Genomic DNA, 12,052 nt, shown 5'->3' on the forward strand with positions numbered 1-12,052 from the left:
GTAATTTCGTCAAACATGCATATTTGTACCACTCAAATCGTGGAACGTTCAGTGCTCCTTTACGTTACCGTTCGCATTTCACATTTTTTAACTTGTGAACGCACCTCTATCAACACCGGTCTTTTATCACGCACGCAGATTACTTTTTAGATATGGAGACATTTAGGTACTCTCATACTAAGTTCATCAAACGTAAGTATTTGTACCTCACAAATCGTGTCGGTGGTAAGTGCTCCAATTCGTAACTAACGCAGTTCGTCATCACATTCGCACGCGCCCTTTTATTTTCTCATCTGCGCAGACTACTATCCGAAACATTGCGAGACTTTAGATACAAGTTAATGTACGGTTTCGCCGAACGAAGATATTTGTTTTTCTCAAATCGCGTTAAGTGAATGCGCCTAACCCTTTCTCTCCCCTCTCTATCGGTCGCCTTCTGCCATCAATTTTTAATTATCGGATTTTTACCGAACACATAAAATTGATCGAAATTGTGGTATGAAAATGAATTTCTCCGAATGACATATAGAAAATACATTGTTATTCTTATGCCGTTCATACACAGCAATTCTAGATTTGCTGACTCAGCTCACCTCACTTCTTTGATTTGATGACCTTTGTCAACGGGACAAATATATAATCCTTACTCGGGGTCAAACACCCCTGCCTAAAACTCAACAAAAAATGAACTCGAATGGGTACCCTAAAATCATTATCCTTAATACATTTTAACAAATAAAAAATAGCCACTTGACATCACCCGCCTTACTTGTGTTGAAAATATTACTCCGATAAATGGTTAATTTTAACACAGTCCCAAATGTGTCAAAACGCCGAATTTTAGAATGATTTAACTGCCCTCCGACAAAAAATAGCACTTGACATGAGACGCATATTACGCATCTGACTTCGTCACAGTACATTTGTTTACACTATGCAAAAAAACGAAACACCCAAACAACGGTAGGTAACTCGAGACAAAACATGACAAGGGCGAGAAACAGTGCAGAAGATTAAATATAATAAGAACATGCAAATATTTACCTTGTTTTCAGGGATGGGTTTTAGGAATGTCAATAACATTAGTGATAGATATAGTAAAATATCTAAAACCGCTTCACATTGGGCGCCATTTTGTAACAATTGATGTTAACACATCTTGTCCGCAGCTAGCTCAGAATCATACTTAAATATGTTGCTGTTTTTATACTTACCAATTCGTATGTTCTGCCTTCTCGCCAATTCGTGTCGTTTGGGTGGGGACTAGGGAGGTGAATTTAATTAAGAACATCTAATAATTATAAGTCTCGATTTTAATAGGGTTTGTCAAGTGTTAATACTAAATCTAAATTATCCTTAGATCTACATACATCTATAACTTAACTAGTTGTCATATGGTTCGGATTACTTCTTCACTATTCGCATTGTCATTGTTCACTGTAGTTACACTGTTGTCACTGAGTTGATTTTGTTCGATGGCCTTAGTAAGGCCGAAGTCCTAGGTGGCAGCTTCTGCAGTTCTGCAGCTCAGGCCCTCCCGGCCGCGTCTGATCACCGCACTTTCTTCGCCTCCCGCCCAACATTACGTCGCCGGGCGGAGGATAATACTTGAAAATCACTTTCTCTAACTCGACTGTAACTTCTTCATCCGCCGCCCAGCATCACACCGCTGGGCGGGGAGCGCGTACTTCACCACCACTCCTGTCTCGGTCTCCTCTCTCTCCCGCCTCGATCTTGACTGTCTTTCTATCTTGAGCTCGTAGGACCTGTCGCCCTACCCCGCACTTCTCACTTCTTTCTTTACAACCCCCGTCTGTCAACACTTTCTTTGTCTTTGGGCGCACACTGCGGGACATACTTAGTTTAACGTTCAAATTTATTTGTGACGAAATTTGATTCGTCACAACCGTCCCTCGGGTCAATAAATCAATGACCTTCCAAAATTATAAGATGACAATAAATCATAATATTATACAACAACTGGTCGCACTCGAATTTATTTGAAAATGTACCGCGAGATAGCGGGCATTAGTGACATCTAACATCTCGAATGGAAACTCCCTTTCCCACTCACCTATGATTGGCTTGGTCAATTTATTAAATGCCTGGCTATGGTATCTTTATGCGCCATACAATTAACGAGATAGCACTATGTCGTACATTAACATGCTGAAGACAGCTTGGGTCATTGCCATGGCCGTGAGGGAGACAGAGCAATTAATATTATGTGTTTGAAAGAGACAGTTTGATAAACGTAGGTTAGTTTTGCATATTGCACGCTTGTCGCATGAAACAATTTACTATATTAAAAGTAATTTGACTTTTGAATATACATAATATCAGGGTATATCACAATATCAAATAAAGATTAGTCGCACATATATTTTACCCCTAGGGTCGTCTCTGCATAATAGGAGTATTTATGAATCAGGAGTGTATTTCAGTATTTCTGCGTAGTCCTGTGGAAAAAAGGGCATTATGCTAAGTTATTTATGAATACACACATACATAATGTGCATATGAAAGTTCAGTTGTGAGACTTGAATGAATCCTTCATTTCTTTGTCGACTTTCAGTTTATCATATCAATGTGTTTGTGTAATTGCAGTTCTACTGGGCATCCGGATTGCATCTTTATACCCCACTGCCCTTCCGGCCGGGCAAGGGTGGCTTCGGGGACCTCTTCAGGGCACACTTCTTCCTCAACGCTGGCAACACGGGACCCGTTAACACAGGTACACTGTCCTCAGTCAACTGTCCACTGTTCTGTGTTCACTGTCCTCACCGCATCGTTCATAACCACTGCTGCTTACACAACACATTCACTCAGTTTATTGGATCAATTAAATTAAGAACTTCTCTCACAGTTGCTGGTTCCAGTAAAAATTAACCCCCGTCGAGCTATAATTTAACATAAACGACTTTCAAAGCTCCGCCGGAACAGTTTTACTGCACAAGAGTCCCAATTGGGGTGTGTTATGAAGCTGAATAAAGTGGGGAGAGGAAGGAAATGAGGAAGTATCTGGATATTCAGATATTGTCACCAAACAACCATTTCAAGAAACATTTCGATTAGAGAGACAAACATTCCCGGGTTTGGTTACGAATAACCCGACAATATTTGTATTCCTCCTACTTGCATCATTATGGTAGAAAGTGTTGCTTATCCATTGATGGAGAACTCAACTAATAGACTATATATTATGTCCTGATTGCTTTTAACTATTCGTCCACTAACAGTTCTATTAAAGTTAACATACTAAATTCTTAGGAGAACTGAATTTATTCCGAAGTATACTAATAAATTTAAAATGATGGAAATATGCTTTCGTAAAGTTAACTTTTTAAAACTAAATTTAGTGTAAATGCTAGAAGCAGAACTGCACATAGCAATATAATATAACAGTGCACAGAATGGTAGACAAAGAAATTCACACGGCAGTTAATTGCACCAAAGGGGTTAATAAGATCTTATCATTTTTTAAAATATTTTTTTTCATACAAAACTCTCTGCAATGCAAAACCATTTACATTTAGCAATAGATCTAGACTAGTGTAGTAAATATCTCTATTTAGCTATCATCATTATATTTTAACGTGTTTCATGCACTGAACAGAAAAACCCTGGAAGTGTGATCTACACTCATTTGAAAGGAATTTACATAAGACCTTTCGACGAGGGTATTGAAATTGATTATCTTCATCAGAGAATAATTTCGATATTAGATCAATTTCAGCGGAAGTAAGATTGAGCTTACTTTAAACACACTTCTATCAGTTTATCTCTTCAGTGGTTGATCCATATCACCTGCCCAACTACCATTAACTTAATGATAGATTGCCTGATGGTTTGTCCTGTTGGAGCTCTTCCGGTAGGATGAGTTTTTTGCGTGAACCATCCTGCCGTGAGTCCTGCTAGCAGTACTTGATTTGTGTGGAAATACTTCCTGGTCCTGCCAGCAGTACTACACAAGCTCCATCGTGTGACGACTGATGGTCTGTCTATGCAGTGTGAAAGAGAAATAAATGCTCTTTATTTTCATTCAAATTTGTACCTTACGCTACATAGGATAACAGAGCTACAATAAAAAATTGCATCCTTCTGGAACTACTCCGGGTTCTTCCGGGCAATCTGTCATTAATATAATTGCTCAGCGCATGTAACAATATTTTTCCATCTCGCTTCCGTAAGGCCGCCAACACACTGAAGGAGGGCTGACTTTTGAGAGTGATTTTGAAGGTGACGCCAAATCATTATTAATTATTCATTGTGTTTCGTGTTTGTGATGCAAATGTTTCAATGTTCCGGATACTAAACCATAACTCTAATTCTAATACGTGTAATAATATGACAAATAATGCAAACTATGGGTTTCGAAATTTCTATTTTATATTTATAGGTTAATTTATTGCAATCAAAATATGTATAATTTTAGCTATTCTCAAACTTTCTTTAAAATATCTCCATTGATAAGTTTCATAGTTCGGTTTGCTGGTTGTGCCGTTTAATTCAAACTCCAGTTTGATGAACTTCTTTAAATTTTAAATCCTTTGCCTTATGTACTGTTACCAGATTATCAACAATGAAAACAGAAGATGTACATGTAAATAGCAATTAGGCAAATATTATGCTAGAGCACTTTTATACATTTCTTTCCTGGTTCATTCGTATTCCATTCTTCTTTCGTGTAGCTTGTAACCCTGTTTTTGTCTCGACCCTCTATCTAATATCATTTTCGTACACGAGACATGTGTATCGAACATGATTTTTTTTTGGGGATAACACATAAGAATCCCAACTGCCCAGAGCTAATGGAACAGTGGCATCCCTAATTGGGGTATATTGTAACGCTGAAAAAAAGATTGAACTGATTGTAAAGCTGGGAAGTACCTGGTTAGTTCTGATTACTAAATCTGGTCACTAAACATGGCCAAATCCATTTCAAGCGACATCGATTCTGAATGGTGGTCTGTCACTACCGAGTAACTACCACTGTCACCAGAACAATACTTTCAGTATGTACCACCATCATCAGGGCGATACTTTGAGTATGTACCACCATTACCGGGGTGATACTTTGAGTATGTATCAATGTCACCAAGGCAATATTTTGAGTATGTACCACTATCACTAAGGCAATACTTTGAGTATGTACCACCATTACCGGGGTGATACTTTGAGTATGTATCAATGTCACCAAGGCAATATTTTGAGTATGTACCACTATCACTAAGGCGATACTTTGAGTACGTATCAATGTCACCAAAGCAATATTTTGAGTATGTACCACTATCACTAAGGCGATACTTTGAGTATCAACCACTGTCACCAGAGAGATACTTTGAGCATCTACCAATGACACCAGGGCGAAACTTTTACAATGAATTGGAGAGTTGATGTTGACCACGTAAAGGTGCTGAGGTTCTTGCCGTTCAATTGCATGTGACGTTGCTTCGTGGAGCATTTCTCTGCTCCTAGAGAACTGGGTCTAACGAGTACTCTTTTTATTAGGTGTAGTTATGTCATCATATTGTGTATATAAATTGGTTTTGTAATGTTCCAGAGCAAGACATGGAGAAGAACCTGGAGTCGATCACGAAGGATGTGCGTCTGGCCAGCGGGCTGGGCGTGGCGCTCCGCATCGGCGGCATTGCGCGCCTCGAGCTCAACTACTGCTTCCCGCTCTGGCACCGCCCTGGGGATGTGGTAGCGCCCGGCATCCAGTTTGGTCTCGGCATCAATTTCTTATAGACCACTTCACTCTGATCACTGCCACACACCAGTGCCCGTATCACGAGTCCGACAGAGTTTCACTTAAATTATAATATCATGGAAGCAGATAGGGTAACTTGGCAATACAGGATGTGCTCTGATTGCAGAAGTGTGATAGCAGTATAAAGATTGCAGTGTAATGGTTACAGATCTTCATACTTGTCCTGTGCAGATAGCTGATAGAAACTAACAAATCAAGGAGGCTGCAATAGCAGGATCTAACAAATGAACAAAGATTTTTAACAGTTACTTCTTTTTATAAACTTTGAAGGATATAAATATGTAACACGTGCAAGAATATGATAGATTCACAGCTATGTACATGTACAGAAGAAGTAGGAAATAGCCAATGTTCGGAAAGATTGTGGTAATTTTGGGATTCCAACATAACCCTAAAAAATACTCGTCCAAAATACTGACCACCTCAAATTTTGCAACCTAGACTCCGGTATTGCCAACTTACAGTATCCGAGTAACGCATGTAGCTTAAAAATTATCAACTGTTCATAACCTATCTGTCATTCTAAAAAAATATGGAATACTATTTTTAACAAAGCAATAAAATTGGAAAACCTTTTGATGGAACATAGAATTAATTAAAAACTCTTTGAATATGTTTGTTTTGTTTTAAACTTCCTGCAACAAGACAGACCGAAGTCCTGGATATAAAATCCCTTCATGTATTACATGTTTTATAAATCAGTCAACAATCACATATCAATCGTCAGATATGTACCCACCACTTGGTTGAAGATCTCCCAATACTTCTGCAATTCATTTATGAATTATTTCATAAATGCTCTTATGCTACGTATACATCTGCGAGCCAGACTGCCGTACTGAACCTCAACTTATGCAAATGAAACGAAGCAATCGCAAATGGCACGAAACGCCGCTTGCAGTTGATTTGTTCCTTTACTGTTTGGTTTGCAAATGTATACGTACCCTAATAATTCATATTTTATCCAATGGACTCGAAACCATTTAGAGGTTATGGTGATGGTATTCCAAATAGTTTCATAATTTACACAAATCTGTACAAAAAACTATGTTTGTATGAAGGACCCTAACTTGTAGGAACTTGTGTGTATTTAAATTTGATTGTAATATATTTTCTGAAGAGACAAATGATTTGTAGGAATAAATTATTGTTAATGCTAATGTACATAATGTATCTTCTAAATACAGAATAAAGTATTGTTATTTCTTGTTAATGGCTTATTTTTTTATATTCAACCAATGGCTAAACTTCCTGTAAAGTGGGTTTGCGCAGTAAACTCCCATAAAACGATAAGAAAATAAGGCAAACTTGTATTATAATTTTACCACACCTTAAACAGTGCGCTATTCAAATTTAATTCTAAAAAATCCATCTGTCTGTATTAATACCTTACATGCATTATGAATTCAGCGACTATTGTACTTTCTGTTCTAAGAAATAGCTCATATAAAAATACTAGTGACACTTCAGCTGTCAACTGTGCGAGCACGCAAACCTTGGGAATCTGTTAGCTGCCCGGGTGCGCCGTGTGTGATTTTTGTTGCCAATTTGTACGTAATAATGTTTTGCAAGAATCTATAGATTTTTATAGTGCGAGTAATAAGTTGTTATTAACCTCTCAGGTCTCTGGCATATTGACTATGTCTTAAATATGCTGTCAGAAGGCCAGAGAATATAATGTCAGAAGGTCATAGAATGGTTTGAAATAAAATCCAAATAAATGGAATATTTCTTAAACTAAACTCTTTTTTGAAAGGTTAAGTAATAAGCTTTCAAATTTTACTGTCATAAATAAACCTATAATTTTCTAAATATTTCAATTTTGAATGCAAACATAAAAAAAGTTCAATAAATGGCTCACCTACGTTTTTATTTCTGTCACCTCATTTTTTTGTAGTTTCGTATAAAAATAAATTCACAAAGTTTTATAAATTTCTTTTTTCAAATTGCTGTCGGAACCTTCAGAGAGGTGCGCATTTTGATTCTTCTGTAGTTTACTTCTAGATTTGAATATAAAGAGTAACGTTTTCTCGTTCCAACACCATATAGATAATTTTTCTCACTATGACAGTAAGGGAAACACCGCGATTTCTATGAGACCATTATGAGCTGTTCCAAAAAGCAAACAAATTAGCCTGAGATTAAAATAAGTTAATTACTGAAGATGTTACTTTTTATATAAAGAGTTTCTTGCCTAAATTGTGATTGTCTTTGTGAACAGCTTTTTATAACCAATATATATTCATTATCCTCAGACCTCTTGAATCGCTAAATTGAACCTTTTTGCTACGTCGCTAATCTCTGGTTCATTGTTGCTGAAATTCCTCTAGATCTAGGGAAAAATATATTATAAAACAATTTTCCTTTGCAACGGGCTTCATACGAGCGAGAGTTTGTTTTTAAAAAAATTCTGATAAAAAATACATCAGTTTTTGGGAACGGAATACGGGATCATAACTAAATGCTTTACTGGTGTGGAATCGGGAATTTTTTACCGGTTGCAAAGGGTTATGGAAAAGACCAACATAAATAAATATGTGTTTTATGTATATATTAGCCAGACCCTTGAAAAATCACTGGAAGATTTTATGTGATTTTAAACAACTACTGTCACTGATCAATAATAACAAAAAAATAAGAATTAGATGGTAGCCTGGTATACGGTGTGCTGTGTACAGAAAATAAGAATTAGATGGTAGCCTGGTATACGGTGTGCAGAAAATCAACCCATACCAATCGGTATTTGCACGCTGAATAGCGTCACCATCAAGTGTGGAAAAAAGGACTAATTAAAATGTTTAATGACACGAGCAACCAGAATTCGCGAATACAACCAGAATAAGCAAAGAGAATATCGGATCGTAGCTAGCAAATGATTAACAAACTTAATTTTTGATGGGTCCGTCAATTTTTGACAGATTTTTTTCTGTCAAACATTAAAAAAAAGAGAAATACACATTTGAAACAAAGGTACCTACGTTATCGCTTGGCTGACTTGATTTATAATTTCACTTGTAATTTGGAAAATTAAAATTAAAAGTTAATTGAACTTAAATAATTTTACACGCTACGCAGAAATACAATTTCCAATCATGCACTCTTACATCACAACAACAATGAGTTTTTTTTTATGCAATGATTTATAGATGAGAGAATTTTTTCTCCCTTTTTTACCTCTGATTATACTCCCAATGAGAGAGCCTCGAAGATGATGTGAGCAATTCTTTGGAAGTGGAGTGATTTGGCTATGATGTCTGGTGGCACCGTATACATGTCAAGCTGCTGTGTTGAACATCCTTTACAGTCTGTTAAAATGTATAGACGACCAGCATATAAACTATTGCAGCAGTCTAATCTGATTCTTAACAGAATTATTGAAAGAATTTTCCACTTGAATTCCATTTGTCTAATATAAAATGTACCTACTAAATTCTACTATTCATCGATGAATACAAACATCCACTTCAGAATAACATATTTTTTCGTCAGCATCTAGAGTTGTGACAGTTTACTTAGTAAATAAATGGCTGGCCAGCCCTCAACCTCGGAAGGACATTACTAGCCACAAACATCATTATTCCATACATTAAAAAAATATTTTAATCTTTTTTCTATAATGCGGAGATGCGGAGGTATAATTATTATTTTCAGTTTGTCTGAAATGTTTATACATACTTGATTCCATGGATAGAATTGTCAAAGATATGATTACAAATCGGCAGGATGTTTTCGTCGACTAATTAAATTCCCTTCACAAAAGGAATTTGTTTTCTAAGGTGACCGGGTATGTCATCACACCTATTCAACACACCTACAAAAAGTGATATCAAGTCATGAAAAGTAATGAAACATAAACTAAGTTACCAGAGATGTACTTTATTTCAAATAAATCCATTTCAAATGGAAATGCAAAATGGGTATTTTCCATTTTGCATTTTAAATGCTTTTCTAAAAACCATTTTGCATTTTGCATTTTAAATGCTTTTCTCAATGCATTTCCATTTTAAATGCGTTTTTGCAACATTCTTCCTACTATCTCCACTCATCTTTTTTTCATAAGCCCCAAATATCAGTCGGTCCTCAACCTCGCTATGAGAGATAATTTACATTTATCACGTTGCTCCCTGGTAGGAGCCCTGGCAATCGAGTGATACCATTACAAAAAATACTGATTCAAATACTGAACATGGGGCCATGACGCTGTAATATTAAATGTTAGATGGCAGTTTCTATGTTTTACGTTGGCAACATTTGTCCCGCGCAAATTTTTTGTGGTTCATAATCCGTAGTCGTGGCATTTTTTGAATTACCATCATGTAATATGTTTGTTCTACATTGATGTCCATTATTAAATGACAAAACTGTTTAAAAATTCTCTAATTATTTTGATTGTTTGACCTGAGAAACCATTTTGCATTTTCAATGCATTTTGAAAATAGGTATTTTGCATTTTGCATTTGAAATGCTTTTCTAAAAACCATTTTGCATTTTGCATTTTCAAATGGAAAAGTTTTGACCCATTTCCATTTTGCATTTCAAATGGTTTTGGGTACCCATTTTGCACATCTCTGTAAGTTACATAGGTTAGATAAGTAACTATTAAACCTTGTTTTTGTTTCATCACTTTTAATGACTTTATATCACTTTTTAAAGGTGTGTTGAAATTTCATTTTGATGAAATATCATGAAACCGTTTTATAAATACACTTACTACTTATGAAAATAAACTTTTCTCCAGCAGCGACCTGTATAAGTAGGTTATATACTACTCCAAATAGAGTCAACTTTTCCTCAATAGCTACCTATATACCTAAGTAGGGTCAACTTTTCCTCAGTAGCTACATATATAAGTAGGTTATAAACTACTCCAAATAGAGTCAACTTTTCCTCAGTAGCTACCTATATAAGTAGATTATCTTCTACTCCAAATAGAATATTTTTTTCCCATGCAGCTATCTATATAAGTAGAGTATATACTATTCCAAATAGAGTAAACATTTCCCATGTAGCTACCTATATAAGTAGGTTATATACTACTACAAATAGAGTCAACTATTCCTCAATAGCTACCCATATAAGTGGGGTCAACTTTTTCTCAGTAGCTACATGTATAATTATGATATCAACTACTGCAAATAGAGTAAACTTTTCCTCGGTAGCTACCTATATAAGTAGGTTATATACTATTCCAAATAGAGTAAACATTTCCCACGTAGCTACCTATATAATTAGGTTATATACTACTACAAAAAGAGTAAACTGATCCCAAATAGAACAAAACAAAAAATGTATCACAAACACATAAAAGTGTGTTTTTAATATATTATATTTTTGCACTTTCTCAAAACACAAATGCCCAACTATCACAGTGTGAGTGAGTCCTTTTCCCTTTTTATGTGAATTAATACCACACAACAGTTTTAACTGCCCGGAGCTAGAGGGACTATGGCATTCCTAATTTAGGTGTGTTGTCAGACTGAAGGAAGTGGCGAGGCGAAGGATTGGGGAGCGGAAGGTTATAAAGTACCTGGCTATTCAGATATGGTGCCTAACTAAGCATGGCTAAAACCATTTTAAGCAAGCATCAGGGCGATACGAGGTAGGTATAATAATTGTACTATTTTAAATTTTATATGAAATAATTAATATTTCGTTTGCTCCATTGAGTTTTGAACCCGCTACCTCTGGGTCCAGAGGATGCTTACCGCTCTACCATGTGGGTCGTCATAATACCAACGAATGTTTAAAACAATCTTTTCTACCTAAAGTAAAATTATTTGTACATATATTGTATCAAAGATATTTATTTTAAGTTAAATACACATTTTTTTACAATCAGGTTACAAATTTAAATAGTTACATTAGCATACTCAAATTAGATATTAACACAGCATTTTTTTTCATTAACTCCATGCTGGCGTGTCATCTTTGGGGATGCTGTGCGGTGTATTTTTAGGAAATGAAGGAGAGGAAGTGCTGATAAGGAAAAGGGTGTCCATCCCTCGATGGGTCCGACTGGATAAGTGAAAGGTGTCCCTCAGCCGGCCTCGATCCGGTCCGCCATGCAACTGATGGGTAGAGGCATCAGCCGCCAAGATCTGGACAAAGCTCACCCCATGAACCCGGCCACTCCTGCCATGTCACCAGAGATGTGCTTTATTTCAAATAAATCCATTTCAAATGGAAATGCAAAATGGGTATTTTCCATTTTGCATTTTAAATGCTTTTCTAAAAACCATTTTGCATTTTGCATTTCAAATGATTTTCTCAATGCATTTT

General features: G+C 36.2%; 1 protein-coding gene across 2 annotated transcripts in view; it reads left to right on the forward strand.

Annotated features, from left to right (window-relative positions):
- The window catches only part of LOC149410659 (sorting and assembly machinery component 50 homolog), a 28,906-nt gene extending 21,950 nt beyond the window's left edge, over nucleotides 1-6,956 (forward strand). For both annotated transcript variants that reach the window (XM_089647835.1, XM_089647836.1), the window contains 2 exons: nucleotides 2,608-2,734; nucleotides 5,564-6,956. In XM_089647835.1, the coding sequence (XP_089503961.1) occupies nucleotides 2,608-2,734; nucleotides 5,564-5,751 (315 nt within the window). In that variant the 3' untranslated portion in view covers nucleotides 5,752-6,956. The remainder of the gene's footprint in view (nucleotides 1-2,607; nucleotides 2,735-5,563) is intronic.
- The last annotated feature ends 5,096 nt before the right edge of the window (nucleotides 6,957-12,052 follow it).

The sequence above is a fragment of the Hesperophylax consimilis genome, chromosome 27 (assembly GCF_061612785.1).
Source record: "Hesperophylax consimilis isolate HC1 chromosome 27, BYU_Hcon_1.0, whole genome shotgun sequence".
Taxonomy (NCBI): Eukaryota; Metazoa; Arthropoda; class Insecta; order Trichoptera; family Limnephilidae; genus Hesperophylax; species Hesperophylax consimilis.